Below are 24,156 nucleotides of genomic sequence, written 5' to 3' on the forward strand. Positions count from 1 at the left end.
CTAGGATCGCCAGAATAGGAAGTGCCATGTTTTGAATCTTGAGCCTCAGCCCCAGGATCTCTATGTCTGCTCTTCCTCGCTGTTCTTCATGTCGACCACGGTTACCTAGGCCAAAACATGGTATGCCGCGCCATATATACTGATATGTCTTGTTTAATGGCGTTCTCCAGGTCTGATACGTCCCAGGTGCCTTGCCACGGAAGTTTCGTCGGGTTCAGTAACGATACCAGCCGAATCGACGCCCACTGTTGGCAAGGTCAAAATTTATGACACTATCAGGACGTCTGTCATCCTAAACCGCTCGCCCTTCCTGACGCGTCCCCTGTCGCGGTTCGAGCAAGCATTCTATGCTTACCAGCAGCGTATCCAGCGGGCATTGCATAATCCGTTCCCGTACGAGTTCTACTTCAAGCAGGGCTCCCTTCTAGAGTCCAAATTCAATGCAGAGGAAAGAAGAAGGGAGCGTATGGCATTTGGTGCGCCCTTTGGGATTTCCGAGAGCCAGGAAGGCTCGGAGAACAAATCACAGAACGCCAAGGAGAGTGTTGCCGAAGCCTTGGATCGGGAAGAGGAAGAGAAGATCCCTCGCAGAGGCGAAGCTGATCGGACGAATGATGTCAGGAGCTTAGAGAGAAAGGGCGAGAGGAATCTTTATCTCCTGTTGCTGAAAAAGTTGGACGACCGACAAGTATGGCGCCTTCCGGAGGGTGGGCTACAGAAAGGCGAAGTGTTGCATGAAGTTAGTAATTGTTCTGTCCACTGGCACCCTGCTGACCCTTTGCGTCACTGTAGTCTGCCGAGCGGAACCTGTTAACGGAGTGTGGCATACGCATGGACACCTGGATAGTGAGCCGAAACCCCATAGGCTTGTACCGTTCCAGTACATCCAACCAGGTGTCACCTGTAAGTTTGAAGACAGGGTGCCATCGATTCAAGTAGTTCGCTGACATGGAATTCATAGCGACATATTTTCTTCTACAAGGCCCACATTTTGGCTGGACAAGTACGGCCAGATGGTACCAACGTGCTTGACTACGCTTGGCTCACCAAGGAGGAGATGGAGGACCGCCTGGACAAGGAGTACTGGCTCGGGTTGAAAGACATCCTTTCGGATAACTGACCTTCTGTCTCTTGCGCTCCCATACCCTATGTTTGCTCAGCTGAGTGACTAATTAGTATTGTCAGTCCGGCTCCTAGAGAAGTCGAACATAGATAACTCGTGTTCGTTCTCGTTATGCCTGTATGTGAATGCATGAGTACCGAGTATCGAGGAGATTGGAGGCTGCTTGGCACGCCAATGTGACCGACGCGTACGTGACCGTGACTCTTCGTTCTCCACGCGCCTACGGTCGAGGCTTCAAGCTGGCAGCAGAGGACGCCATCTCGTCGACGTGCCGTAGACTGTACCCTGCATGCCTCGCGAGATAGTGACAGTTCAGCTAGGGCAATGCGGCAACCAAAGTGCGCGCGAGTTTGTCTGGATTCTCGAACGGTCTGATCTCTAAGTCGGGCGGACTATAAGTGGGATCCGTATTCTGGCAACGCCTCTGCGCCGAACATGGTATCAGCAAAGAAGGCATTCTGGAAGAGTGGGCAACTGAAGGGGGCGACAGAAAAGATGTGTTCTTCTACCAAGCAGATGACGAACACTATATTCCTCGCGCCATCCTGGTCGATCTGGAGCCCCGCGTACGTTCGCATACTGAGCGTTTCCTTGTCTGAGCGCGGGCCCTGATCCTGGGATAGGTCATCAATAACATCTTGTCCTCCCCGTTTGCCAATCTATATAATCCAGAGAATATCTTCGTTAGCAAGGATGGTGGTGGTGCAGGCAATAACTGGGCGCATGGCTATGCTGCCGGAGAGCGAATATATGAAGAGGTCATGGAGATGGTTGACCGAGAGGCGGAGGGCAGCGATTCATTAGAGGTGAATAAATGCGCCTTTGCCCGATCCGAAGTTACTTACTATACTTCCTTAGGGCTTTATGCTCATGCACTCCATAGCAGGAGGGACTGGATCTGGATTGGGCTCTTTCCTCCTGGAACGGCTGAACGACAAATTTCCGAAGAAGCTCATTCAAACCTACTCGGTGTTCCCAAATGCGCAAGAAGGAGATGTAGTGGTTCAACCGTACAACTCACTCTTGACCTTAAAGCGCTTGACCAATCATGCCGACTCCGTCGTTGTCTTGGATAACGGCGCCCTTGCTCGGATTTCGGCGGATCGTCTACATGTCCAAACCCCCACATTCGATCAAACAAACCAGCTTGTAAGGTAGCCTTTGCTTTCCTTAGCAATGACTCACTGTTATCCTCCAGGTCTCCACCGTTATGGCAGCTAGCACGCAAACATTGCGGTACCCGGGATACATGAATAATGATCTCGTTGGTATAATCGCGTCTCTCATTCCAACCCCGCGTTGTCACTTCCTCATGACCTCATATACCCCCTTCACGAGTGACCAGATTGACAAGGTATATTTTTAGCTCTTCAAGCGAGATCTGGTCTTACTGTGCCATTTATCAGGCCAAGCCGATTAGACGGACAACTGTGTTGGACGTCATGCGTCGACTCCTCCAGCCGAAGAACCGGATGGTATTAACCACACCCAGCAAGACAGCTTGCTACATATCCATCCTCAATATCATCCAAGGCGAGGTTGAATCAAACGACGTGCGTCCCCTCGCTGCCGCTCTCTGCTGCCCCTGAACACTGTCATTCGTAGGTACACCAATCCCTGTTACGGATACGCGAGCGTCAGCTGGCAAATTTCATCCCATGGGGTCCAGCGTCAATCCAAGTGGCTCTAACGCGCAGATCTCCATACGTTGCAACAAGTCATCGAGTCAGTGGCTTGATGCTGGCTAACCACACCAGTATTGCCTCTGTGAGTCCATGCCTGTTTAATCATGAAGTAGTGCTCTCATACTTGCGACCATATCAGCTTTTTAAACGCATGTTAGATCAATACGATCGACTGAGGAAACGCAACGCATTCTTGGACCAGTATAAGAAAGAGAGGGTGTTTGAAAATGGGCTCGACGAGTTTGATGATGCACGGTGAGCGAGCATAGCTCTATGCCCAGCGCATTTCGTGCCTGAACGCGACTATTAGTGCCACGGCGGAGGAGCTCCTCAAAGAATACAAGGCTTGCGAAAGCCCCGATTACATTGCCTATGTAAGTGGCGCGTCACGTCTTTCAAACGCTGACTTGTGATTTCCTCACCCCAGGGCACGCCAAACGATGACCAGGCGTCATAGCACGTCGACCAGTCTCATTCTAGGGACACTTGTAGGACTCTGCCGTACGATTTTGGCACGATGGGAGGATAGCATTGGTGATGATGGTACATGTAACTCTATATAACAAGCAGTATGCAATGTCCATAATCGTGAGGACATGGTGCGACTACGGAGAGGTCAAATCACGATTTCTTTGGCCTCTCCAGCTTCTTCCCAATGTCGCTACCTGTGCGTGACGATACTGTCAATACTAGTCACGCAAGCCCTCAATCAATGCGCACCTCTCAGCTTGATGCCAAGCGCTCGCTCGAGCTTTCCAAGCACCTGAGGATTGGGGATCGCCTTCCCAGCTTCATAGTCCTGAAGCACAGAGGGTTTCTCATTGATCTTCTGCGCCAGGTCTTTCTGGGTCAGGCCCAGGTCCATTCGTCCCTTCTGAATTGCCTGATATACGAAGACAGCATGTAACGGTAAGCAGACAGCCAATTGATCGCCTAATCACGAACCTTTCCGACTGTCGGCGAGATCTTGGGGGGAGGTGCGACTTCGTTTTCGCGATCTAGTTTGGCTATTCTTTGATGGTCGGTGCTTGCGTGGGCCTTGTTAGTCCCAGCAGTCACCTTCTTGTCGGTTGCGACGACAGCGCCAGCTCGACGCGCAGCTTCCGGGCTCTCAGCTAGATTTTACACAGCACACGCCACGGACACGTACCATTCAAGTCCGACGTGTTTCTAGTGACTTTGGGCGCCTTGGCTTTGAAACCGATGACGGTCTTGCTGTCCCATTCCTCTGCGCCGCTCATGTCGATTCTATGTGGTATAAGAGATTGAACGCAAGCGAAAACCGTGGCGAAAGATGAATGGATACGTTTGACTCGATTTCCCCGCACTTCCGATTCTTATAGGTGATCGCCGTCACGCCGTAGTGCGTCAGCGGTCAACCGGTCACTGTCTCCGGCATCGTCCGGCCGGAGATTACATAATTGAAGGACTGATACTGATGCCACCGCCCAGGGTAGGCCTACCAGGTCGTTGCAAGGTCGTTGACATCCTCGTTGCTGCGGTCGTCGTTGACTCTTTCTCCTCTTCACGCTATCTTTCTTGCACTGGGCAGGATCCCAGCATTATAGTCACATAATTTGCGGCGATTGATCCGATCCAGGTGGTCATAATTTGAGGTTCTGCGCGGTCTTCCTACAGCGTTTACCAGTATGTAATCAAGTCAGAGCACAAGGTGTCATGCTAAGTCTATCTCCGGGCACAGCACTCTCGTTTGTCGGTGATTCGTCTCGTTGAGGCCATGCCCCGTCGACCCCCGCCTTCGGCTCTTAGACTCGTACCGGGCCCGACCCCTCCCCGCGGGCAGCCTAAGCATGTCCTGCCTTCGCTCCCGAATCCGACATTTCAGCCTCCGTCAATGTTGCGGGGCCCAAGCCCCCGACCGCGGACAAAGGCAGATACCATGTCATCCCACACCAGAAATCCCGAGCCCGCAATGGGCGCCGTGTCACATCTGGGGCATAGGAGTCATGCGAGTTTACCAGCTCTGATCATTCCTGGCATGGCTGGCATGGAACCCAGCCCGACTCCTGTTACAAGGTCGCCTTCCCCGACATCGAGCAGCGGCAGCAAGTTCGTTCCCGGCCCTTGGGATCATTCGAGGAGTATTGTGGTGCCCCTTAACGTCGATACATTGCTCGCTGCGCCGAAACCTGCAGCTGTCAGTCCTGCAACGGGATTTGGGTGGATGATGATCTAGGACGCGAGTACCGGATGCTATAGCACCGAGTCGGTACCGCCAGCGTACCCTCCGGGAGAGGCAAACGCGATGTGTTTACGATAACAGGATCGAGACGAGGTTGTACTAGTAGTGCACCAGTTATAAGTACTGCCGCTACTGTAGACTACAGTACTGTCAAGCAAAATTGTTTGGCCCCGTTGTAGATGCCGCAGCCTCGTGGCTAGGCGGTGTGCAAAATCAGATATAGAGGAGAAACCAGACGGGGTCGTGGCGTCTTATTCCTTTTCCATCAACACCGTTCTCTTCTTCCACTGACCATTCTCTAACCCGCTGGGAATCTCTGCAAGGCGCCTCTGACGAAGTAATTTCTGACCATATCCACCGGACCATTGTACAATTCCAAGGACATCATGACGAGCTCCCCATCTATCCCGGATATCTCTGCCCTGTCACTCTCTCAGAATTCCCAGCAACGTCTTCATGATTCTTATGATTACGAGGGCAACAGCGGCGGCAACAGGTCCAACTACTTCTCTACTTCGCCTCCCATCCCGGCCCAGTCCCAGTACAACCCTCTCGGCATGAGTCAGTCCCCGCTCAAGAAGCCCGCTCGTGCTGGGTTGCCTACCGTACGTGACTCTCCATGTTCTCTCCCTGCGCTATCACCCTGACATGCATCGGCAGCAATGGATGGATAATGCTGGCGGCGCTGACGTCCGCTCCCTTTCGCCCAACAATAATTCGGATTTGTCCTCCTCCGGCTCTCCCCCCCCTCAGTACATGGGTTCTTCGGCTATGACTCCAGGCACCCCTGGAGGAGGCTTGGATGACGATATTATACCAAATGCTATTGTCATCAAGAACATACCGTTTAATGTCAAGCGCGAAACCCTCCTCGATATCATTGTTAGTATTCGCTGTTATGTCCATTAGTCCTACTAAACGTGGATCACGTAGGCGTCGCTTGCTATCCCTACGCCCTACGCCTTCAATTATCACCTTGACCAATCGGGTCAATTCCGCGGATTGGCTTTCGCGAATTTCCGCCAAGCGGCCGACGCTGATGCCGTGGTTGCAGCCCTCAACGGGTTTGACGTTCAAGGGAGAAAGCTCCGCGTCGAATACAAGAAGGTCCTCCAGGCAGGTGAGAAAGAGAGGATCGAACGAGAGAAGGCAATCCGGCGCATGAAGTCGATGCAGCTTGAAAAGGAGGCTGCGATGGCCGGCGTCAACCAGCAGCCCCAACAAGGGTACGACGAGTTCGGTGCAATTATCGCTCCTACCTTTAGTCCCTCTCGCTCGTTCTCCGGTGGTTACCCGTCTTCGCAGTCTTACCCCTCCCCTCCGGTCGCCCCTCCTATGCCCGTGCCCCAGCCTTACAACAACGCCAGTCCTCCCCCTATGCAGCCCACCACTCCGGGCTCATCTGCCAAGGGTAATAGTTCTAACGAATTGGACATGAATGATCCCGCCACCCTGGAAATTTATTCGAGAATCCTGCTCTTTAAGGATGATCCCATGCGAGATGAACTCGCATTCTCGAGGCAGTTGTCTCCGAAGCAAAGGAGAATCGTTCATTTGGTGGCTCAGAGACTAGGCGTATACCATTACTCTGTTGGTGAAGGAGAGGAAAGATTCGCCGTTGTCACTCGTATTGATCCTGCTACTGTAAGGAGCTTGTTCACCTTGCTATTCGTCCACTAATGCGTCTGTCCTTGTAGCGCCAGCAGGCCGGCAGGCACACGCTTTCCCGTGCCCCGTCTGCCTATCTCTCACCCACAAGCTCGTCGCAGACTCACGCGAGTCTCCTTCGTTCCAAGAAGTCAATGCCTGATATGACCACCTTGCGGTCGCAGGCCCCTCGTCTGACGACTCGTTCTTCCAATGGCAACATCCGCGAAGGCTACGCCACGATAGCCTCACCCTCGCGTCGTTCTCCTGGCGGGTTCGGCTCTCTCTTCGGAAACTCGAACGCATTCGGTAACAGCGGCTCCATTCCGCCCGTTCCCAGCTTACCCGCGAGTGTGGCGGGCGCGGTGAATGGAAATGAAGGCCCAGCCAGCGGGGTTGTACGCCAGCCTCGGGGACCCGCCGCCGTTGGTTTTGGCACTCGACGTGAAAGGACGCTAACGGATACTCAACCTCGCGGCGGGCTTGAGGCTAGGTCTCATGAACCTCTGGAAATTTAAAGCAAACTACGCTCACGCGGAAGATCGGCTCAGTATTAGATTTTGGAAGACCTGCTGGACGCAGATCCGCCAGTATATGAATGGGACGTTTGTCTTGCGGTTTGATAAATTGCTCGTGCCTCCCTTCACATTCTTTTACCTCTTTAATGAAGCTTATTAACTCTCCAGTTGCCCCTCCAGTCCTGTCATCCTCTTGCATACTGCAATATCTGTTTATTGTCGACGTGGTCATTGCTCTAGTACGAATCTCGCATTACAACAAAATTTTCTATATGCATCTTTCCTTGTATCTGGGTTATCTATATTATATAGCTCGCTGTTGCCACGTCCTGGTGTTGGACCGGGTCTGCTGAATGGAGACAAGGTTCTTGGTGCAAGGGCCTCAACGCCACATATTCCACGTGAGCTCATTATGCTTCCGTTCGCGCTTGGCATGACCTCGTTCAAGTTGGCCACTACGTATGGCTAGCATCTAGAATCCACAGACGTTGCGCTGCGTGTGCGGCCTCCATCAGCAATTCTCCCCGGGTAACCGTCTTCGTGTGGGCCTCATGGGCTATAAAATCCGACAGTCGCGGTCTTGAGACCCGCTCCGTTTCTCCAACTTCACTGTACTAGTAGCGCCTTGGTGCAAAACACCCTGAGTATCTTGTACAAGGAGACCCCAGGACGCATACGCCATGCATGTCGTCCCTCAGGACCCCTTCTTTCTGCTCCGACTCAGCCTGAAGAAACTGAAGGCTACCGTCATTGTCGACATATGGCCCCAGGTTTTATTCTTCACGCTTATCGCAACAAGTAATGGCCAGTTCTCCTCACGATTTCTCTGAAGTATATTCATGCCTCCATCTTCGAATTCACCAGTGGTGTCTCTAGTGTCAGATATGACAACAACGTCCCTCGCCATATCCAACCAGATGTTGACGGTCCTTGGAACAGTGCTCGGCTTGGTTGTATCGTTCCGGACATCGTCCGCATATGAACGGTCACAATGCTCAGCACTGGGTCAAGAAATGAGCTGACTGTTGAGTTGCAGGTATCAGGAGGGCCGAAAACTCTGGACAAGTATTCTGTTGGCCTCTCGAAACCTAGCGCACATGGTGAGAAAATCTTGTAGTACCGCGAGCTTATCAGGTTAACTTCAGACGTAGATTTGGAATCACGTCCCAATTGAGCGTGAGGATCCAGATAAAAAGAAAACAGATGGGTCCAGCGATAAGCCTGAAGCCGATAAACAGAAAGACAGCAAGGATGGGTCAGCTGGGAGCGACGCTCAGGATGATGAGAAAACCAAAAAACAGAAGCAGCTCCTGTCGGCTGTGATCGAGAAGAAAACTATGATCAACTTGGTAGGTGTGGCATGCACCTCCTACAGTCACTTCATAAATCTCTCTTAGATCCAGGCATTCAGTGTTTCAGTCAAGGTGAGCATATCTTGTCGTGGATGTAGACGCTTGAACTGCAACTCTCGGTCGTCAGCATTTTCTACGTGGGGAGGCGGGTATATATTACGAAGACCTTTATCCGCTGGTTTGCTTTCTACCTCGATACGCAACTCATCCACCGGAGCGGCCATCTGATGCCGACATGCTACCCCTATGGAAAGCTTCGAATATGGTCAATACGCCGGCTGAATCCTCAGATAAGCCTTTGCATCTACCGCAGGCCACAAAAGTACAGTCCGATCCTGGGCCGGAGGCTTCAGCAGCTACGAGTAATCGCATCGGACGGCGCAAGCGGCGAGATACGTTCGACCCAGAGAAAGCTCTGCCTTATGTCCCCAGCGACAAACCCTTGCTACCGGCACGTAATCCTCCCGGATCCTCAGTTGTTGATATATTCCGAGTACTCTTCACTGGCGGGAAACGAGGCGGTTGGCGGCATCCTCGTCCGACCAGCATCTCCATTGAATCCAATATACCCCTAGAGATTACGCTGTTTCTCAGCAGCTACTTAGCATGGCTACTGAAGAAAGGATACCTGACCCCGGCCATCGCGACGGGAATCACAAACAATATTGCCAGTTTACAGGAAGCCGTCACTAATCTTGAAAGAATTCGGAGCACTCCCCTGCCGTTCGCGTACCAGGCTCACCTGAGGATGACCATATGGTGAGCTGTCAAATGTGGAGCGTCTACTCTTTCTGTCGCTGAAGGAGGCATACAGGCTGTACTTATTTTTCCTACCGGTCAGTCTCCAGTGACCAGATCATCCCTCCCGGCATATAACAGAAGGAGTTACAGTTCCAAATCTATTCCGCCTTTAAATACCTTACCATCCCGTAAGCTGTATCTCATCGTCGTGCACCCACTCTGTGTCTCATCTTCGTAGTGCAACTGCATTCGCTTCTTTCCTGCTCTTAGGTTTTTTGGAGATCGGACAGGAAATGTACGGGGATCAGGCACAAAGCTACTCTTCAATACTAATTGTGTTTCAGAGAGAATCCCTTCAATTATGACGATAACGACCTCGGTAAGTCTCTAAGCATTGTATTGTTTGGACGCGTCCGGCTCGTACTAAGCATGTCGATTGTGTATAACCAGATTTGGACGGCTTTTGTCTGTCGATACAACGGGAACTGCACGAGATCACTGCGGTACGTATATCTTGCTTGATACCACAAGGACTGCACACTCAGATATTTGCACTGGCACGCACGCAGCATACATCTCCCGAGCCCGACACGTATATATTCTCGATGTGGAACCAGCCTTTCGCCCCGGGCGACCGTCGAAACGCGGAGGAGATGATGAACGACGTCTCTCATGAATATCTATCCCCTGACACTGGAGTGGCTAGTCTGAGGAGGACTCTGCTGAAGAGTTGGAGGGACGTAGATGGAATGACGAGGGACTGGCGGAATGGCCATGGAGGTTCCTTCCCGTGATTACAACAGAGCCCGACGAGATGCCCGGACATGCGACATTCGTTGGAGTTGCTTGACCTGCCTGCTTGTCCTCGTGCGAAGTTCGTTGTATATTTTCGCGTAAGACTATAGCGAAGCCACGAAACTATCATTATGGCCTTGAGCCAGCAACTGAATATACTCGAGGAGTATAACTTGGGTGTTCCAGCTTCCACGAGCCGCCAAGTGCTTACTTGCGAGTCGCGAAACCCATGCGCTGGTTTCCGATGTCCCAAACGCTGTAATAATGCTTGAGCAGACTCCCCCCGATCAGCTGGGCCCCAAAATCCCCCGCATTGATGAACGTCTGGCAAGTTGACGGGTCGCTCGCGAACGGGCCGACATTGAGCTCGCTGCTGGGCACCGTCAGGTTGAACGGCGTCCCATTGGTTGAAGTGAAAGTGAGGTCCAGGACGGCGGGCAGGGAGTCGATCTTGCTACAAGCGATGCCGTAGGCACCGGGCTCGTCAGCGAAGGGCTTAATGTCAGGCGAGATGAGGGCATATATTTCCTAGGGAGAGCACGCGATGAGCTGCCCCGCCAATTTAGAAGGGAGTAAGGTTACTTACCTCCGTAGTATTGGTGTCGAAGACGGCGTTGCTGGTCCCGCTGTCGAATATTACCTCCCATCGTTCCTGGAGCGCCCTAGTCGTTTGGCCGTTGACGGATGCCCCGCGCCACTCCAATACCCACGACCCGTAGGCATCACTGGTAAGAGGAGCGTAGGTCAAAGGGCCTGCAAAGACAGCAGTGAGGAATGGCATGTCTCACAATTGAGCGTTGAAGCCTACCATCGAACTTGCTTTCGTCGATGCCACCGAGGGTGAGTTCAGCATTGCCGACAGCCTTGGGAGTGAGATACAACCCAAAGAGGGCTAAAAGGAACATAAACCCTAGCTGGTCAAGTTATAAGCAGCCGAGTGCGTACATGGCAAGCCTTGGTCGATGAGAGCGCCAAAGACACCGTAAGCATCAGAGCTCATCCCTACAATCGTATAAAGGTCAGATCGCACCAGCTACAACAAATATATGAGCTCGCCTTGTATGCCATCAAATGGGTCAATAGAGAACGCCTCAGTTTGGTTTGTGATAACCCATAGTTCGGTGTTGTTCACAGTTAAGCCGGCGACAGTCACACTGTCGTTGCCGCTGCGTACTTGGAGCTGATAGTTATCGCCCTGCACCGGGTCGACCCCGACGCCGGTGGAGAAAGTCAGCGTGTCGGTGCGTCCAGTGTCGACAAACGTCGAGCTGGCAGACGCATCGAACTGGTGTTGGTTCTTGCACGCGTCCCCACATGCAGTGCCTTAGGATAGAATAAGGTCAAGAGGATATGCAGCAGAACAGACCGCGTACTAGGGAACTCGAGGGTGTAACTGCCAGTGTCGAACACCACCTTACAGCGCTGTCGTTAGTAAGGCGAAGGTACGGGATGTCGCACGACATACCGTGAAATCCTGAGGCGGCGTGCCGACTGCATTAATTCATGAGACATAACATGTCTAAAGCATGACCCGAGTAGATTACAGACCAGATATGTTACCATACCACCTAGGCGTCGTTAGTCCAACTTGTAGGTGTATATTGGCGCAGCCAGCTCACTGCAGGTCAGTCCCTTTGAAGAAATCATTCAAAGGTAGATTGGCAGCAGACAAAGCTCTACGTCTCAAGGCTGAACCTCGTGGAGCCTTTCGAGCCGTCAGCTGAAGCGGGTGGGAATTGCTTCGTACATCTTGGCTGGAAACGCCGGAGCAAACAGCAAGAAAAGTCAAGGGTAGTGCAGGCAACATGCTGGACCGGTCCAAGGAACACCTGGGCAGTCAGCCACGTTTGCATGTCGCACTTATATACAGCGACTCTTGATCCCACTGTCCCATCCGAACCAACGCTGACTCACGCCATCCTGGAGATGCCGTTCACATTCAAACTTCTGGCATAGAATCACCTGGCAGAAGCCTTCAGAGCATATTGGCGCACATGGCACGGTGGTTCATACGTGATCGCGTACGCCGTGGCTATCCACCGGTAGCACGCTGCAATGCTCAGGATGCGACGAATCGCCCAATGTCGGAATCCAGTTTGACTTGTATTTGGGCACGCCCTTCAAATGAAACTCGAAGAGTTATGCAGATAATGGACCGGCTTTGTCGTTTCGAGAGAAGTTGAGTCCCAGCCACACGGGCCTCGATAATCGTCGAGGATCGAAGATCCAATGCTGTGTCAAAGCTGTACATCCGGTACATGTCAATATGGCGATTCAGATAGTTGCCGGCGGCACACGAAATCAGCCCTACTATGTATTGGTATGGCCTTGAGCCAACGATGAAATATACTACGACAATGACCCCTGATTGAGAGATGTGGAGCTACAGTTGAAAGTCGAACTATTGTGCAAGAATGAGGATAATTGTGATGGACGGACTGATAGATGAATGTGTGCTATGAACCGGACAGGGATGATTTCAGAGATGCAAAGTAGAGGCTCCAGTGAAGATAAAATGAAAACGAGATAGACAGAATATATGAGGGGAAGTCTTTCAATGGCCAGCACTCATGGAGGCGCTCACCGCTTACGCCGTGAAGGAAGCTTCTTGGTAGGGCGTGGGGGTGGCACCCCCGGTCGAGGCGGGAGCTCAAAGGGATTGGTCGATGGTGCGGGTAGAGTCGATCCCATACCCATACCAGGTGTAGGGAATGCTACGCTGGGCTGCGGTGGGGCAGGGTTAGCAATCGCCGGTGAGGCCGGATTACTGGCGCCGAATGTAACGTTGCCAGGATTGGGAGCACCGAAACCGAAACCAGACCCTTGAGTGTACGTCGCCGGGCTACTTGGAGCTGAGCTTGAGCTAGCAGTCCGACTTAGCCCTGCGAACGGATTTCGTATGCTGGACGTATCTGCGAATGTGAATGCCGCCGGTTGCTGATTTTGCTCACCAAACTTGAAAGAGAAACCAGACGATGACGAGGGCTGCGTTGGAGTGGTGCTCGCCCCGAATCCCGCAAAGCCACTGGATGATGGCGCGGTATTTCCTCCCGCTTTGTCCCCAAACGAAAATCCAGAAGTCGTGGTAGATGTCTCCGGTGGCTTCTGCCCAAATCCGAACCCCGAGGTCGTCGCCGGTGAGGCTCCAGCAGAAAACGATGTTGGCGTAGCAGGACTATTTTGACCAAACAGCGGAGCAGAACTAGTAGCACCTGCGCTGAAGCTGAAGCCCAGCGGCTTAGGTCTTTCCACCTGACTCGTTGTATCACGTATCGGACTCTCATCCATCTTCATCTCTTGTTCCCTAGGCGGAGTAACAGCTTTCGGAGGTTGGGCCGGAGCGCCGAATCCACCAAATAGCTTAGGCGGCTCGCTGGCAGTGGCCGGCGCAGAGGCAGCAGCAGCCGTTCCGAATGAAAACGCGGGCTTGTCACTTGCAGGTGGAGGTGTTGAAGGCGCAGCGCCAAATGAGAATGGGCTCTTCGCTTCATCCTTCTTCTCCGGCGCTGCAGCATCGTCGGTTTTACCAAACAAAGAGGTACCAGACGTTCCGAAGCTGAACTTGGCCGCTTGAGGAGGAGGAGAGCCTGCCGGAGTGGAGGAGACGTTCTGACCGAACGAAAACGGCTGTTTGGCAACGGGTGTAGCAGGGGCCGCAGGTGTTGTCGGAGCCGTGTTTCCAAAACCAGCAAAAAGGGAGGGCGTTGGTGTCGAGGCGGTGTCGAAAGGCGACGCTGGTTTGGGGACTTCTGGCACTGGGGTAGCAGTCGTCTCAGTGGGCTGAGGAGTACTCGGCTTCGCCCCAAATAAGTTTGGAACGGGTGTGCTAGAAGTACCCTGCTCGGGCGTCTTCGCTTGCGTACCAAAGAGGGATCCGAATGCGGGTTTCGTCGCGTCTGTAGCCACGGGTTTCGGAGCAAAGAGGCTCGAAGCTGACGACTCCGTCGGCTTCGTTGGGGCACCAAAGAGCGATGGGGCAGGTGCGTCGGCGCTCTTAGCGGCGCCGAAAATCGACAGACCTGGAGTCTCTTTCGGCGCAGATGGTTCTGCAGCCGGCGCGGGAGGCGCATTAGTCTCGGCTGACCCGGCGTTGTTCGAGGGTTCTGAGGTATCCTTCGTCGAAGTCGATGCTGGCTGTGGTGTGCCAATGGAAAACGATCCAAATCCAGATGGCTTAGCGGGCGCTGCTGTCTCTAATGAGGGCAGAGACTGCGGTTTGGCACCAAAGAGGCTGAGCGGCGCGCTCGGCAGAGGCGCAACCGGCTTAGACAGTAAGGACGACGACGCAAAGAAATTCGGCACGGATGACTCGCTCGCAGGTTTCTCATTTTTGTTCGAGTCAGCTTCGGCGGCTGCAGCCTTCTCAGGGGCTGCCGCCTCACTGGACGGCTGCGAAGGGGCGCTCGTGGCAGCAGAGGTTTTCGCCGTAAACAAGCTGTTGAAGCTTGCAGGGCCAGGTTGGGTGACGATGCTGAGAGTCGGCGGCTTCGATCCTTCTGGCTTCTCAGCCGGCACAGGTGTACTTGGCGTAGGAGTGGCTGGAGTTGTAGACTTGCTTAAGGAGAAGGGTAGCGCAGAGATCGGGGGCTCCTTGGCTGACATATCTTGCTCGATAGGAGGTGCCTAAACACGCAATCAGCATCATCCGTGGCTAGGCAAGAAACTTCACGACGATCTCACCTCTTTCGCGAAAGAGAAGCCAGCTGGAGGAGCAAACAGCGTAGGCGTGGGCTTCTCTGGCGATGCATCGCTCTTCGACTTGGAGCTTTCGCCGATGGGAGTTGTGGACATCTGGTCCTCATCGTCATCCTGAGCGGCTGCAGAGAAACGATTCTTCGGTCGCGCCCCCCAAGGCCTGTCAATGTGACCCCGGAAGTTCCTCGTCCTACCTATGCGGAGGGACGAGCCTTCTTGTTCTTCGAGAGGTCGAACAACGAAATTATCTTCGGATAACGGCTCCACGTCCTTTACCTGCAGTGACTCCGATTGGTCCTGGACAGTGACGACGATCGTCTTATCCACCGGATTCTCGTCAGTGCCTATAGCTGTTTCCTTCTTATTCTCGGCCGTCGCCTTCGGGGTCGCATTTTCTTTGCCCCTTTCTTCGAGCGCAACCTTCTCCGCCCTCTCTTTCTCCTCTCTTTCCTTCTCTTCCCTCCGTCGCGCCAACAGTTTCTTCATACCTCCGGTGCCTGCATAGGGCTTCGTTCCGCCGACAGGAGCTTTTTCTTTACCCTCTCTCGGCATACCCAGCCACTCTTTACTTAGGTCATCTGCCAGAGATAGCTGCTTTGATCTGAAGCTGTCCGAAACGTGTCGCAGACGAGATGCCACAAGCGGCTTCCTGTATTCGTCACGCTCATACAAAGCTTTTCGAGCAGCTTCAGTGCCTGAGATATATACATGTTTAACAAGAGAGAAAGTGCACGAAATCCAAGGAAAGACATACTGCCAGAAGAAGCATCGTGAGACGAATCAGGGTGCGGCTTAGAAGTTGAATCAGGTCGAGGCACGCCAATCAGAAGAGAAGAATAAGGGCGTGGTCGGGCGAGCTTCTGCAAAACGAGATGAAGGAACAGCTAGCATAGTAAGAAGAAGCCAACGTACATGAGGCTGCGTTTCGGCAAAGGCACCGAGTGTCATCTGAGGTTGCACATTCGGGTCCCCCTCCTCTCCTGGTTTCGCGAAGAATGGCCGAGTGCCTTGCGGCGCAAAGAAAGATTGTAGTTTCGGGGTTTCGTCTTTCTGCACGTAAGGATTAGGCCCAAAAGCGGGTCCCGAAGGCTGGGGGGTTAGTGAAGGCCGAACGCGGAAGGATGAGGCGGAAGGGCCAATAGACGCGCTAGAATGAGCCATGGACGTGTCACGCCCCAGACTTGCAAGCGACCTACTCCGCGGAATATCGTCTCCCAGCGCAGGGGTCCCTACCGATGGACGGGCAGGGATAGACAGCATGCTGACATCGCGAGACGGCGGGTCGACAGACATGGCAGAGCGGAGAGGCGGGGCATCGATAGACATAGAAGAACGCAGATGAGGCGGATCAACGGACATCGTACGACCGAGCGTGGCAGGTTGCTCAGACGAGGCGGCTCGCGCTGGTAGGGGCGATATGGTGCGATCCTTCTTCGTGAACACCTGAGAGGGCTTCGGTTCGTCCACTGCAGGCGGCGGTGTACGGAGCCTCTCCTTCCGTTTCAGCGCCGACGCTGTAGGTCTCACAGGGAGCGTAGCTTTTGTGGCGGGCGGGACAGAGGCGACATTGTGCGAGAACATCGACGGGGCCGGATCCAAGTAGGCGGAGGAGGATCGATTCAACTCGAGGCGTCTGCGCTTGGGATCTCTGTCAGTTCTCTGGGACAGATCATGAGGGATATCGGTGTCGCCGGAATCTGCTTCGAGGTGTTTTCTCTTGCCTGGTGTAGCCTCCTCCTCATCGGTGCTGAACCACCCCAAAGGCGCTGTCACGAAACTTTTAAGGGAGCTTATGATGGAGACAGAGCCGGGGCGAGAGAGCTGCATCGCCTTGCGCGGAAGAGGTCTGCGGGACGTGTGTGTGCGCGAGCGAGGGCTCCTTGCGCTGAGAGGCAGCATGGCCGGAGGATAGTCACTGGTGGCACGCTGACGCGCCGAGGCTCGAACCCGCACCGCGACCCGTTCCGTTTGTTTGTTTTCCACGCCTTGCCCGTTATGGCAGTAATATATTTATTTTGACTCTGGCATGTCTTTATTTGCAATAATATCGGCCCTGATTATCCCAAACTCGGACATATTTCGGAGACGTGACGTCAGTCTGAGAACGCGTCTTGTACTTTGGCAGACGCACTCCTGTCGGCACGGCTGGAAACTTGGAATGCGTACCTGAGGTCAAGGCTTTCATCTTGGACATGCTGTCCCTCCGCAGAGATGCATTGTTATGCAGAAGAGTTGTTTTTCTGAGGGATGCTCGAATCAACACCCGAAGATGTCTCGCAGATGCCGCTGGTTCCTCCGCGACATCGAGTTCTAGTAGTGCCACCCCACCCGTATCTCGTCCGGAGGAGGAGAAGAAGGTGATCAGTGATTGCATCGTGCTCGCGACGCCTGGCTCACCCTGCCAAGGCCGCAGAAGCATGGTTGTTTGCAGATTCAGTGTTTCCTGTCCGCTTGGCCACTTGGGAGTTCGTGTCCAATGTCGTATCCGTACCCGGCCTGCGTTCTGACCCTGTCCTCATGCTGTTAAATGAAGTCTTCGGCACTACATTGGGATCTTTCGTGAGGAGACCATCCTCGCCAAGCTCAAACATATCCTCCAAGGTGTCAATGCTCACGGCTTCGAGCTCGTCTCTCTGGAACCACATTTCAAGGACGGAGGAGTGTTCATTCATTTTCGATACAACGCGTCGGAGGGATCATCTACCTTGGAGGATATCGAGAAGCATGTCAGGGATCAGGCTGCCAAGCAGGGCGGTGTGCCTTCATGGAGTGGTGTAAGCCGAGGCAGTATCTGGCTCGTCAAAGGTCATCCTTGGAGAGAGGTACCTCCCTCTACGTTCTACCAATCATATGGTAGCTTATTATTCATCCAGGATATGCACAGATTTGCCTCCCCTATGCTCACGGTGGCTTTTGAGGGGCCTGACGTGCCGGAAGAGTCTTTGTACAGACTCTTGAGAGTGAGCAGTGTCTGAGATCGTGAGCACAGCTCCCCATCTGACTTTAAAGGATCCTGGAAGCCATTTGGTCGCATGCAAGATCTACGCAACCCTTCTCCTGTTCCAGCCGGGTCTCTTCGCTTCAGTACCATTTTTTACAACCAAGTTCGCTCGGCTACCATCGCTAAGAATGTCATCCACGGTCTTGCTATCCCATCGACTCCGTCAGGGGGCAGAACGATCCTTCGCCTCGGTTACCGGGAGCCGCTCCAAGCCCACGTTATACGGGACTGGATCTTCAGTCATCCCAGAATAGTCCTCCCAATCGTTGTGTTCTTCCTTGGGACGCTCACCTACACTGTGAGTTAGTCGATTCAGCTATGGATACTCAGTATCCTAATATTGTCGACCAGGTATTCGACCCAATACGAGCATTTATGATTCAGGGCAAAGTGCAGGACTGGTTCGACTACAAACGTTCGTGTAATTAACCCCGCCGTGTCCATCTTACTAAGGTCTACTTGTAGAGTCGCGGATATACAGGTGGGTGCGCGCCAACACCGTGGAACGGTTCGCGCTGTCGTCAGTACCCGACGGCGGGCGTTCACAAACCACCGGGAATGTATGGAAGGAGAGAGAGGATGCGGAGGATGCGGTCTCGCGTTACTTGTCTGAAATGCCATGTAGGTCGATTCATTGGATAAAATGCGACGCGGCTGAGCATCTTCTGCAGCTTCGGTCGCCTTCGTACATGGTCCTCAAGGTAGTGGAAAGTCGACTATGCTCACCAAGATCCTGAACGAGACCGGGCGGTGAGTGCAGACTGCTGTCGGAAAGCGTCAGAAACTGATCGGTTCTGTAGCAAAGCCTTGATCATCGACTGTTCTCAATTGTTCAAGGCAAATTCTGATATTAACCTCGTTGCGTCCTTGGCAGACCAGACCGGCTATTGGCCTGTCTTCCGCTTCATGGACTCGCTCAACAGCTTAATCGATATGGCCAGCGTAGGCCTTATTGGACAAAAAGGTTAGGATTATGCGTCTGCTGGTATGTGTCGAACTAAGACCGTCGCATCGCAGCTGGATTCAGTACGAGTCTGACCGATCAGGTGAAGCAAGTTCTGGAGGTGACAGGCACGGCCCTGCGCAAAGTGAGTGCCTCGTATCGCCAGAACATCCAGCGGCAAGTGAAGAATGCGCAATTGCAAGAGCAGCGGAGGCTGGAGGAGGCGAGGAAGCGAGAGCGGATCGAGAATGGTGAATGGCATGACCCGAGACTTGACTGTATTGCAGGCAATGGTGTAATGTCCGAGCTCGGTATCGGCGACGAGACTATGGACCCGGACTACGACATGGCCGCTACCGTAGGCCAAGCCGATAGCGAGGAAGAGAGGAAGCAGAAGGATGAGAGCAGGAAGGAAGCGGAGAGGCAGCAGAAGAGTATCGAGGATGTGCAGGCTGTGGAATCATTACCGATCGTTATCCTGAAGAACTTCGAGTCCAAAGGCGGGGGTAAGGAAGAGGTTGTGAATGTCTTGGCTCAGTGGGCGGCGACATTGGCTGAGAGCCAGGTGAGTGCGCATGTGAGGGATTGGGCGGTGGCATGTGAGAAGTCTTATTTTGTCCCAGGTCGCGCATGTCATTGTTGTCAGCGACAATCGTGAAAATGCCAAGTCGTTGACGAAAGGTGGGAAGACAAGACTCAGAACAGTCTGCGAGACAGGTCTTTAACTCATTTGCGTTTCATAGCGCTGCCGACGAAGCCTCTCACGTCCGTCGCCTTGGAAGATGCAGACACGGCAAGCGCGCTGTCCTTCGTACAGCAAAAGCTTCGCGACGCCGGGCTAGATTACACATTCACCAAACAACAGACGGCGTATGTAGAGCGGCTGGGTGGACGTGCGAGCGATCTGGAAACTGTAGGTCAGCACGGCGGACGTCTGGCATATTGCTGATTTCCATTCCCAGCTTATCCACAAAGTCCGCAGTGGTCAGGATGTTGAGGAGGCTGTCGAAGACATTATTGATCGCGGAGTCGCCGAACTTCGGAAGAATGCCTTCGGCGAGGACGCGGATGATGTTAAGAATCTTCCGTGGACACGGGAGCAAGCATGGTCTATCTTGAAACGCCTGTCAAAAGAGACGGAGGTATGTGCAAAGACGTGTCTGCAGCATCGTCATGATTCTGATGTTCCGTGCTCTCGTAGGTTGCCTATCACGAGGTCCTCATGGATTCTCCCTTCAAAGACAACGAGGCTGCTCTGAGGAACATGGAACATGCTGAATTGATCTCCATTACTACTCGCAACGGTAGGTGTTCCGAAGGGATTCTGTAAGTACTGGTTCCACAACTGTGCATCCAGGTCGGCCTTCGACGATTAGGCCAGGAAAGCCGGTATATAAATATGTCTTCGAGCGTTTAGTCAACGGTTAGTAACAACTATCTCCCTTGGCTGTACATCCATCACTGACGCATCTCTACCGAAAGATCGCATCTTCCAGGCCACTCAGGACATCACTTTGAATGAGAAGGCGCTGGCGGGCGCGGAGGCTACCATTCGAGCGTGCGAAGAGGAACTGACGGTTCTGAAGCAGCTGGGATCTGATCCGAATCACTGGTTAGAGTGGAGGAGCGCATCGTCGGCCAGGGCTGCCTATCTGTTCAAGAAGATGAAAGCCGCTGAGACGAAGATCGAGGCTCTGGAGAAGCAGAACGCCGAGTTGAAGAAAGTCCTTGCCAAGGGGAGGTAGTGGTGGTAAGTACACGCTCATGATTTATTCGCAGTGGGATTGTTTTATCGACACTATGTAAACTAGGCATTCGAAATAGGGGCAGACTGTGTAGCCGCTGTAAATACGACGAGATGACACCTAGACAGCCTTAAACTATGTCAGAATACATGATACTCAGGGAAGATAGAACATGTGTTAGAGTAACTATAGACTGCCGACGAGCCGAATCTGTAATAGTCGCACGGTGTCCATGGAGACCATAGACCCGACAACAGAGTCTTACTGCGGGTGGCCGGCCATCATTCCCATTGCTGGCTCTGAAAGGCGAGTAGCAAGTCCGTCACCTTCACCCTTATCCTTCGTTTCTCTTTCTTACCCTTCTCTGTCTTGCCAGAGGCGCAGGTCAGGACGTTGATCGTCTCTTTTCCGTCTTCATTTCCCTTCCTCGCCGGCCAAGTCTGGTACCGATCGGACTCTCTGGGAGAGCAGATATTCACATCCACCCGGTTCAACCCACTGGCTGCCTGCCATTTTCTGTCCTTTAATCCGTGAGTTTGCCTAAGCTATGTCAACGGTCTGAGAATGTAACGGTTGGACGTTTCAAGCCCTGTATAAGTTCTAGCGGAGCAAAATGGTCTCGAAGAAATTGACGGGCGTTTGGGCTTTCGTCGACTTCTGTCTCCTCGTGTCAGGCGTCATCGCACTCGCGTTCTCAATTGTTTGGCGGGCTCCCAACCTTCTCTTGAATCTGGTTTTCAGCAAAGGGGATTTGACCGGTACGTGTTGTGGCATATTAAATGAAATATGGAGGCACTCATGGCGCCTGCAGCGGGAACTGTGCTCGGCGTATCCCTCTTGCTGACATTTGCCGTCTCGATCGGAGCAATTGTCCAGCGCAATCATGTTACGTCCGGACTTGTCATTCTGAACTGGTTCTTGGTCTTGGACGCCATTGGGATCGCCGTGATCGGCACTTTCGTATGGTTCTACACTCTCGAAGAGCGCAACAACTATCACGAAGTTTATTCCAAGCTCACGGATGACACCATCATTCAGATTCAAGACAAGGCGAGACTTCTACACTTGAATGGAAACTAAGTCTGACCTTCCTCTGCCCGTAGTTGAAGTGCTGCGGCTACTTCAATGGCTCAGACCACCTCGTTCTTGGCGGTCAATTCTGCGCGAACCAAACATTCGTTGATGGCTTCCTCAAGCTTGACAATACTACGAAAGATTGGACAGGTGCCTGTGTCACCCCTATCACCTCCTTTGCCGATGCATCGCTCAACAACGTTTTCACGTACGTCCTAACGCACTGTACCTGCCTTATCATATTCTCATCCTTATCTTCTAGCTCCGTAAGATCGATCCAGCAGAAAGGGTAACATGACGCTCACACCTACACACAGGTCTACGGTTTCATGGCGGTTGTCATCTGTCTTTTCCTAGCCTCTCTTTGCGTAATCAAGAAGGTACGTACTTATACCTCCTTTCTGTCAAGGCTGTATGCTGATAAACATCTCAGCGTCAAGAGGAAGAACGATTCAAGAGAATCGACGCCAAGCGTGGAGGGCGTGGTTTCGTGTAAACGATACCCGAGGGTGGGCCTAAGCATATACGCACTCTGCCTGGGCAAGTACCGTATATGCAGAAAGCATAATCAGACACGTACTTTCTGCTTTCCCACTTCATTGTCAGTCCTTTCTCGAGCGATTTAATATTGTTCCGCTAGAACTTCAGATTGTTTCTTCGTCCCGGTTGTCCTGGCATGTATTTTATCTGTATTCGTTCTAGACTAAGAGGTATCGGATGACGGAAGGCAATCTCAACGGAATTGTAACGACGTCAGACATAGGCAACCAAGTAAGTAGCAGGCTCGACCCTCAACGTTCACTTGTGGTGGGACCAATAGCGATTACCGTGTAATGATTGGTCCAGGGATCTTTCATCTGCTACCACATACATACTGGTTCCCGGCTGGTCCAATTTTCATTACAGCAGCAGTTTCTATTCCCTCGGTCTATCAGCTCTCACCATGGCTAGGACTCGTAAAAGGAAGACTCCTGTGGTCAGCGCAAGCGAGGGGCGCCCGCTCGCGTCGGCGAACAAGAGTTCTAGCAGAGCTGTGATCAGGAGATTCCATTACCTACTCAGAAGTAAAGTCCAGCTCGAAAAGCAGAAGGCTAGTCCAGCCAATTCGCAAGCCCTGGCCGAAATAGACCAGGAAATAGCGAATCTTGGCGGGTTGGACGCGTACCAAAAGATGTCCACTATCGGCCAGGGCAGTGATCGAGGAGGAGGGAGCGAAAAGGTGTTCATCCAGTGGTTGAAGGAAGAAGGTTTGAACAATATCGGAGTGAAGTCTAAAGTCAAGTATGTATGTCCGTCAGTTGCGTTGCAGCGTTCCATGAGTGACCGTAATGCTTGTATGACTTCCGAGTAGATTGCTGGAGGTCGGTGCACTGAAACCCGACAACTATGCTTCTTGCTCTTCGTGGATCGAAGTTACACCCATCGACCTCCACTCTCAGCATCCCTCCATCCGCGAACAGGACTTTCTTCAAATGGACGAAGTCGAGCACGCAGAAAAATGGGACCTAATAAGTCTAAGTCTGGTCCTCAATTTCGTCCCCGACGCTCATGACAGAGGTGAGCACGCTGGCTTGCAAATGCTGAACGAATCAACAGCCGTACCACCTCTATTCTGCAGGTCGCATGCTCAGGCTTGCTCGTACTATGTTACGGCCGGATGGCTTGCTTTTCCTCGCGGTGAGTTGTTCTGTTTGCACGTATAGCAAACTGAAATACAGATCTGTATATCGCCAGCTTCCTCTGCCCTGTGTTCGTAATTCTCGGTACCTCACAATGGACCACCTCAGAGCCCTCATGAATGCACTCGGTTTTGCTGAAATAAAGAGCCGGTGGAAAGATGGCGGTAAGATGGCTTACTGGCTCTATCGCAAGAGTGCGCCGGACTCTCAGGAGCAGGAGCGATTCCGCAGGAAGACCGTGCTGCTCCAGGGCAAGCGGAATAACTATGCAATCCTGTTGTAACGCCAGCCAGTGCCAGCTTTTCAGAATCGCTTCCGTTACTGTATGTCTATGTATGTAAGCGACGTAACGCGTAACGCAGCCTCCGTTGCGTTACCCGGAGCGCACTTGGTAACGCGTAACGCAGAGGTTGTTGTCTTCTCCGGGGAAGTGTAACGCTCGTCAAAAATTCGATTTTTGGTGGGATTTAGCTACGAATATTATTCCGTCAATATATCTCAGCAGTTAAAAATCAAGTATTATATTGTAGAGTGCTTCTTTGCATCCCTAATATGGAAGGATCATATGTAGAAGCGCATGGGTACTTACTGGTCGGGTTGCGGTTGCTAATTTTACCAATGTAACGCGTAACGCCGGCTTTGTTACTTCGAGGGGTGCCATTTCAAGGTGTAACGCTGTGCGCCCGGTTGCTTACATACATAGACATACAGTACTACACTTACCAATACCTGGAGTATATCCCGTCAATAGGAACACCACGTATATATGAAATTAACTGTAGCTGGGTGATCTGGAGGTCGGACGGAAAGACGAGGGCCACACTGCCGCCGCGACAGCGAAACGGAGATCAGTGTGACGCAGAGTGCGATTACAGTAACCTGACCGTGTGATACCTTTATCCAACATGTATTAGTGGTCAACTTTCGTAGGATGAACAGTTATTTGCACACCTTC

The 24,156-nt window shown here is 52.6% G+C and overlaps 10 protein-coding genes across 10 annotated transcripts; 8 read left to right on the top strand and 2 right to left on the bottom strand.

The window, feature by feature from the left end:
* The first annotated feature begins 44 nt into the window (after positions 1-44).
* Positions 45-1,272, top strand: GLOTRDRAFT_72445 (uncharacterized protein). The gene is made up of 4 exons (XM_007865288.1): positions 45-120; positions 171-739; positions 793-903; positions 962-1,272. Exons 1-4 carry the CDS (start codon positions 63-65, stop codon positions 1,118-1,120), a joined length of 897 nt encoding a protein of 298 aa, XP_007863479.1. The 5' UTR covers positions 45-62; the 3' UTR covers positions 1,121-1,272.
* Positions 1,273-1,404: 132 nt separating this feature from the next.
* On the top strand, positions 1,405-3,265 carry GLOTRDRAFT_114706 (gamma tubulin; the record flags this gene model as incomplete). The annotated part of the gene is made up of 10 exons (XM_007865289.1): positions 1,405-1,461; positions 1,523-1,689; positions 1,747-1,929; positions 1,982-2,272; positions 2,322-2,477; positions 2,530-2,676; positions 2,729-2,890; positions 2,948-3,063; positions 3,119-3,182; positions 3,236-3,265. The coding sequence occupies exons 1-10, from the start codon at positions 1,413-1,415 to the stop codon at positions 3,263-3,265; spliced, it is 1,365 nt and encodes a 454-aa protein (XP_007863480.1). The 5' UTR covers positions 1,405-1,412.
* GLOTRDRAFT_114707 (MBF1-domain-containing protein) lies at positions 3,160-4,168 on the bottom strand. The gene is made up of 5 exons (XM_007865290.1): positions 3,959-4,168; positions 3,754-3,908; positions 3,529-3,691; positions 3,236-3,473; positions 3,160-3,182 (listed from the first exon to the last, which is right to left on the bottom strand). The coding sequence occupies exons 1-4, from the start codon at positions 4,047-4,049 to the stop codon at positions 3,430-3,432; spliced, it is 453 nt and encodes a 150-aa protein (XP_007863481.1). The 5' UTR covers positions 4,050-4,168; the 3' UTR covers positions 3,160-3,182; positions 3,236-3,429.
* A 73-nt stretch (positions 4,169-4,241) lies between these two features.
* Positions 4,242-5,183, top strand: GLOTRDRAFT_110096 (uncharacterized protein). Its single transcript, XM_007865291.1, has 2 exons — positions 4,242-4,455; positions 4,511-5,183. Exon 2 carries the CDS (start codon positions 4,547-4,549, stop codon positions 5,003-5,005), a length of 459 nt encoding a protein of 152 aa, XP_007863482.1. The 5' UTR covers positions 4,242-4,455; positions 4,511-4,546; the 3' UTR covers positions 5,006-5,183.
* Positions 5,184-5,250: 67 nt separating this feature from the next.
* Positions 5,251-7,547, top strand: GLOTRDRAFT_114709 (uncharacterized protein). Its single transcript, XM_007865292.1, has 4 exons — positions 5,251-5,616; positions 5,672-5,893; positions 5,945-6,655; positions 6,709-7,547. The coding sequence occupies exons 1-4, from the start codon at positions 5,398-5,400 to the stop codon at positions 7,174-7,176; spliced, it is 1,620 nt and encodes a 539-aa protein (XP_007863483.1). The 5' UTR covers positions 5,251-5,397; the 3' UTR covers positions 7,177-7,547.
* A 315-nt stretch (positions 7,548-7,862) lies between these two features.
* On the top strand, positions 7,863-10,027 carry GLOTRDRAFT_19752 (uncharacterized protein; the record flags this gene model as incomplete). Its single annotated transcript, XM_007864608.1, has 12 exons — positions 7,863-7,974; positions 8,041-8,161; positions 8,213-8,289; positions 8,437-8,525; positions 8,574-8,600; positions 8,656-9,287; positions 9,343-9,364; positions 9,420-9,457; positions 9,508-9,564; positions 9,614-9,648; positions 9,720-9,772; positions 9,839-10,027. Coding segments are annotated over 12 exons (1,452 nt in total), but the record flags the coding sequence as incomplete, so codon positions are not given.
* Positions 10,028-10,626: 599 nt separating this feature from the next.
* Positions 10,627-11,871, bottom strand: GLOTRDRAFT_36593 (acid protease; the record flags this gene model as incomplete). Its single annotated transcript, XM_007864726.1, has 8 exons — positions 10,627-10,817; positions 10,873-10,956; positions 11,010-11,059; positions 11,102-11,387; positions 11,438-11,477; positions 11,530-11,555; positions 11,613-11,632; positions 11,684-11,871. The coding sequence occupies 8 exons, from the start codon at positions 11,869-11,871 to the stop codon at positions 10,627-10,629; spliced, it is 885 nt and encodes a 294-aa protein (XP_007862917.1).
* Positions 11,872-16,896: 5,025 nt separating this feature from the next.
* GLOTRDRAFT_57027 (uncharacterized protein) lies at positions 16,897-20,658 on the top strand. Its single transcript, XM_007864847.1, has 17 exons — positions 16,897-17,116; positions 17,166-17,224; positions 17,293-17,581; positions 17,633-17,719; positions 17,780-18,058; positions 18,112-18,175; positions 18,226-18,381; positions 18,432-18,510; positions 18,561-18,724; positions 18,778-19,268; positions 19,327-19,384; positions 19,447-19,616; positions 19,666-19,845; positions 19,905-20,007; positions 20,061-20,126; positions 20,186-20,453; positions 20,515-20,658. The coding sequence occupies exons 1-16, from the start codon at positions 16,952-16,954 to the stop codon at positions 20,446-20,448; spliced, it is 2,673 nt and encodes an 890-aa protein (XP_007863038.1). The 5' UTR covers positions 16,897-16,951; the 3' UTR covers positions 20,449-20,453; positions 20,515-20,658.
* A 114-nt stretch (positions 20,659-20,772) lies between these two features.
* On the top strand, positions 20,773-22,309 carry GLOTRDRAFT_114712 (tetraspanin Pls1 family). The gene is made up of 6 exons (XM_007865293.1): positions 20,773-20,978; positions 21,036-21,206; positions 21,260-21,498; positions 21,552-21,734; positions 21,840-21,902; positions 21,956-22,309. Exons 2-6 carry the CDS (start codon positions 21,062-21,064, stop codon positions 22,016-22,018), a joined length of 693 nt encoding a protein of 230 aa, XP_007863484.1. The 5' UTR covers positions 20,773-20,978; positions 21,036-21,061; the 3' UTR covers positions 22,019-22,309.
* A 156-nt stretch (positions 22,310-22,465) lies between these two features.
* Positions 22,466-23,514, top strand: GLOTRDRAFT_114713 (uncharacterized protein; the record flags this gene model as incomplete). The annotated part of the gene is made up of 4 exons (XM_007865294.1): positions 22,466-22,803; positions 22,874-23,079; positions 23,141-23,199; positions 23,257-23,514. 4 exons carry the CDS (start codon positions 22,466-22,468, stop codon positions 23,482-23,484), a joined length of 831 nt encoding a protein of 276 aa, XP_007863485.1. The 3' UTR covers positions 23,485-23,514.
* Positions 23,515-24,156: the final 642 nt, after the last annotated feature.

The sequence above is a fragment of the Gloeophyllum trabeum genome, assembly GCF_000344685.1.
Source record: "Gloeophyllum trabeum ATCC 11539 unplaced genomic scaffold GLOTRscaffold_00003, whole genome shotgun sequence".
NCBI classification, from domain to species: Eukaryota; Fungi; Basidiomycota; class Agaricomycetes; order Gloeophyllales; family Gloeophyllaceae; genus Gloeophyllum; species Gloeophyllum trabeum.

What these genes read in the sequence shown, in the direction of transcription:
- GLOTRDRAFT_72445 (XM_007865288.1), top strand. Translation starts at nt 63, where the DNA reads ATGTCTGCTCTTCCTCGCTGTTCTTCATGTCGACCACGGTTACCTAGG. An exon ending in GTTACCTAGGCCAAAACATG is followed by an intron (nt 121 to 170) that starts GTATGCCGCGCC and finishes GGCGTTCTCCAG; the next exon opens with GTCTGATACGTCCCAGGTGC. An exon ending in AAGGCGAAGTGTTGCATGAA is followed by an intron (nt 740 to 792) that starts GTTAGTAATTGT and finishes GCGTCACTGTAG; the next exon opens with TCTGCCGAGCGGAACCTGTT.
- GLOTRDRAFT_114707 (XM_007865290.1), bottom strand. Translation starts at nt 4,049, where the DNA reads ATGAGCGGCGCAGAGGAATGGGACAGCAAGACCGTCATCGGTTTCAAA. An exon ending in AAACACGTCGGACTTGAATG is followed by an intron (nt 3,909 to 3,958) that starts GTACGTGTCCGT and finishes AGAGCCCGGAAG; the next exon opens with CTGCGCGTCGAGCTGGCGCT. An exon ending in GCTTGGCATCAAGCTGAGAG is followed by an intron (nt 3,474 to 3,528) that starts GTGCGCATTGAT and finishes CGTCACGCACAG; the next exon opens with GTAGCGACATTGGGAAGAAG.
- GLOTRDRAFT_110096 (XM_007865291.1), top strand. Translation starts at nt 4,547, where the DNA reads ATGCCCCGTCGACCCCCGCCTTCGGCTCTTAGACTCGTACCGGGCCCG.
- GLOTRDRAFT_114709 (XM_007865292.1), top strand. Translation starts at nt 5,398, where the DNA reads ATGACGAGCTCCCCATCTATCCCGGATATCTCTGCCCTGTCACTCTCT. An exon ending in CTCGTGCTGGGTTGCCTACC is followed by an intron (nt 5,617 to 5,671) that starts GTACGTGACTCT and finishes ATGCATCGGCAG; the next exon opens with CAATGGATGGATAATGCTGG. An exon ending in AAACCCTCCTCGATATCATT is followed by an intron (nt 5,894 to 5,944) that starts GTTAGTATTCGC and finishes TGGATCACGTAG; the next exon opens with GCGTCGCTTGCTATCCCTAC.
- GLOTRDRAFT_57027 (XM_007864847.1), top strand. Translation starts at nt 16,952, where the DNA reads ATGCTGTCCCTCCGCAGAGATGCATTGTTATGCAGAAGAGTTGTTTTT. An exon ending in TTGGGACGCTCACCTACACT is followed by an intron (nt 18,059 to 18,111) that starts GTGAGTTAGTCG and finishes ATTGTCGACCAG; the next exon opens with GTATTCGACCCAATACGAGC. An exon ending in CTTCGAGCGTTTAGTCAACG is followed by an intron (nt 20,127 to 20,185) that starts GTTAGTAACAAC and finishes CTCTACCGAAAG; the next exon opens with ATCGCATCTTCCAGGCCACT.
- GLOTRDRAFT_114712 (XM_007865293.1), top strand. Translation starts at nt 21,062, where the DNA reads ATGGTCTCGAAGAAATTGACGGGCGTTTGGGCTTTCGTCGACTTCTGT. An exon ending in CAGCAAAGGGGATTTGACCG is followed by an intron (nt 21,207 to 21,259) that starts GTACGTGTTGTG and finishes TGGCGCCTGCAG; the next exon opens with CGGGAACTGTGCTCGGCGTA. An exon ending in CTCTTTGCGTAATCAAGAAG is followed by an intron (nt 21,903 to 21,955) that starts GTACGTACTTAT and finishes TAAACATCTCAG; the next exon opens with CGTCAAGAGGAAGAACGATT.